The sequence below is a fragment of the Protopterus annectens genome, chromosome 5.part0, assembly GCF_019279795.1.
Source record: "Protopterus annectens isolate FY-2018-M chromosome 5.part0, PAN1.0, whole genome shotgun sequence".
In the NCBI taxonomy this organism is placed as follows: Eukaryota; Metazoa; Chordata; order Ceratodontiformes; family Protopteridae; genus Protopterus; species Protopterus annectens.
This window is the reverse complement of record NC_056735.1, coordinates 890,525,816-890,529,468: the sequence shown is the minus strand read 5'-3', so window position 1 is coordinate 890,529,468 and position 3,653 is coordinate 890,525,816. Positions and strand designations below refer to the sequence as shown.

The 3,653-nt window shown below is 32.6% G+C and overlaps 1 protein-coding gene across 1 annotated transcript; it reads left to right on the top strand.

Moving 5' to 3' along the window:
- Positions 1-459: 459 nt before the first annotated feature.
- LOC122802267 (olfactory receptor 6N1-like) lies at positions 460-1,416 on the top strand. Its single transcript, XM_044071919.1, has one exon. It carries the CDS (start codon positions 460-462, stop codon positions 1,414-1,416), a length of 957 nt encoding a protein of 318 aa, XP_043927854.1.
- The last annotated feature ends 2,237 nt before the right edge of the window (positions 1,417-3,653 follow it).

Genomic DNA, 3,653 nt, shown 5'->3' with positions numbered 1-3,653 from the left:
CTTCAGTAATTTGTTCATTAACTCATACTTTTGAAACTTGATGTGCTTTTCAAAAAAGTACAAAAAAAATTATATATATATATATATATATATATCTATATATATATCTATATATATATATAGATATATACATGCATGCACATATGTAGATATTGATAACATTAATAAATAAAAAAGTTACTGTATTGCTAAAACAAATGTGCAAGTATGTCTAAAGATATAGTCCACATTTCTGCCAAGCATGCCTAAGTTACATGTAATAATCAGTGTACAGTCATGTATATAATAAAATGAAAGCATTAACATTTAATTGCATATCTGTAATAACTACATTTACATTTTAAAGTTTAAAATTCTTCTTTGTTGTTATATAAACAGTTTAGTCAGAAAATACTAGAATAAAAGTAATATAACACTGATTGTTCTTATGTGCAGGAACAAAACAAGACCCACTGAAATATGGCAGAGCAAAACCAGACAAGTCTACAAATCACAGAATTTTTTATTGTCTGTTTTCCTAACCTTCAGGACTGGCAATCTCAGACAATTTTGTTTGCTATATGTTCTGTTGCATATATTATTGTACTACTTGGAAACTTGCTTTTTATTATGACAGTAATCTCTGATTACATGCTGCATGTACCAATGTATATTTTAATCTGTAACTTGTCCATCTTAGATATCTGTATCCCTTCTGTTACTGTACCATCTATGTTATCACATTTTCTGTTCAATAATAGATTTGTTGCATTTAGTGGTTGTTTTTTACAGACATTTCTCTATCTGGGTTTGGGTGCGTCAGAATCATTTACCCTTATGATTATGGCATATGACAGATATTATGCTATCTGTAAGCCTCTTCACTATCCTTCTGTTATGACCAACAGAAAAGCTATACAACTGTCAATTATATGTTGGATTGGAGGACTTATGACCCCAGTGGCTTCACTCTGTCTTGCTCTTAAGTTACCCTTCTGTGGACCATATAAAGTGTACCACTGTTTTTGTGACTATGCTGCAGTTGTCAGATTGGCTTGTGCTGATGTCAGTTTCATAACAGCCATCAGCTTTACAGTGGTTTTGTCAGTGCTTCTTATTCCACTGTTCTTTATTGCACTTTCCTACACAAAAATAATAATAACTTTGCTTAAAATTAACACATCTGATGGTCACTGGAAAGCATTTTCTACCTGTGCAAGCCACCTCCTTGTTATATCTATATTCGTACTAGTTGCTATTTTTGTCTTTGCTTCTTACAGAATATCTGGTTTCCCTGCAGATGCTCGAATTTTGGGTGCCATTCTACAGAATATATTCCCACCAATGGTGAATCCTATAATTTACTGTTTGAGGACAAAAGAAATCAGGGACAGTTTTTTCAGAACAATAAAAAATAATATATTCCTAAAAGTATAAATATATGATCAAATGAAAATATTAGCATATGTATATATCATCACTTTCATAACTAAAATGTCTAATAGGTACTCAGGAAAAAGTATAAGAAAAATGCTCAGGGTGTAAATGTTATGACTATAAAGATAAAGATGGATACTTGAAGTTACTAAAAATCATACTGGTGAATTGTTAAAAAAATATGTTTGATTTTGGACAAATGCATCATACAGTATGCTTTCAAATATACATACATCAATTTATGACAACTTTCTTATAGCATTTTTTACATTATCTTACTAAACATTTTAGTGGTTGAAAATACCGGGACTATATTATATCAACGAACGATTAAATGTTCGAATCTCTAAAGGTTGACCTTTAGAGATCGAACATTTAAATGTTTGAAGATGTAAAAAAAAAATTTAAACAAAAAAAAAAAGTAAAAGAAAAGGGTTTTAGCAGGGGGCAAGCCCCCCTGCACCCCCCACATCCCCTGCTACTTAAATATACCAACTCTGAGATCGCACATCAGTGCACTACAGTGCGGAAACAGGAAATTTCCCCTTCCCTAGCGTGATCTTGGAGTTGGTATATTTAAGTAGGGGGAGTGTGGGGGTGCAGGGGGGCTTGGCCCCCTGCTTACACCCTTTGGTTTTTGGTTTTGTCACTTCGTTTTTTTTTTAACATTTTCGAATGATTGAATATTCGATCTGTAAAGGTCGACCTTTACAGATTTGAACATTTAATTGTTCTTTGATCTAATATAGACCCAAAATACCTACAGTCCCATCTACAAGACCATTAGAAAAGCTGGAGTTCCCATGATTCACTGTAAACTTTATAGAGTACTATATTAGTGACATAAATTATTGGTTGTAGTTTAAGCATTGAGATATATTTATTTTATATAGTACTTATCCATTTTCTATCCTAAACAAGAAGACATTTTTTTTACTTTAAGGTTTTGCATATGCTTCAGTTATTAAACCGCAACAGTTTGCTTGTGACTTTACACATCCTAGATGGTGCCAGACCTTGACCAAGTCAGGGGATCTTATCTAACTCATTTCATATAAAAGTTAGATGTTAGCATGGATGAACTGATCTGTTTGTATATGTACCTAGAGGTACTACCAGTAATAGAAAACATAAAGAGTTCCTGAAACCCACACATTTCTTTTCAATTTTAGCACTTACTGAATGCACAGAAATCCAATATGTATAGAAGTACATATAATGAGTTTTCTTCCTATCCTAGCCATCAGCATTTGGAGGTTTAAACTTAAAGACTACAATCACCAATGATTCTTTACTGTCAAGATACTTATTTAAATGAAGTCTATTTTATCAAATGAGGCATCATAGAAAATACAACTGATAGGCAGATATGGCTGGATAAATACGATAATGTAAGGCATGCATTATAAGGTGTGGTGTCTTTCCAAATTTTCTGTACACTTTTCATCTCAAACTGATTTACAGTATTATAGCAAACTATATTTTCTTTATGATTTTTAGCATTTTAGAGCCATGAATGTAAAATAGTATGTTATCTAATGCATTGTTACTTGATAAACATTTTATATTACTACAAATTTGTCTTGCTTATTTTTATGAATATTTATGTGCTAGAAAAAGCCATGTTTATTAAGACTCTGATGAATATTTTGTTAATGTATTTGAAACTATCATGTCACTGACTGTAATAAATGGATGGGAGATACATTAATGTTAGATTACTCTGCACACAGGAGCCACCTGTAAGTATTAAGCATTAACAGAACCACATTCTTATTCTCATGGGCTTTTAATAGCCAGTGGCTGGAAAAGTATAATGAGCAAAGGTGAAACATATCATTATTAAGCAATAACCCACAAGTGGGTGTGGCTATATCAGGATTTACCCACAGTAGGAGTGGTTTGAAAATAAGGATAAAGCCTAAGATCACAGTGAGTATGCAAGTTCAAAGTATACTATATTTATCCTGCCAAAACTCCATACTCAGTCCTAGAAACTGAGGCAAGCTGGTGGTCTATCTGCTTTCTCTTGAACACTATACCAAAGTGTCCGAGAAATTTGCAGCTGTCATCAATACTGTTTTCTTTTTCTACCACCACCCAGCTGCTTTTATATACTGTAACCTGCTATTGCAACTATTGTTAGTGTACAGACGCTTTCGGGCAATACATGTCTTGTTATTCTTAACAGTGAACCCACTGTATATAATTTGGAAAACAGCATAAGAAAATATTAC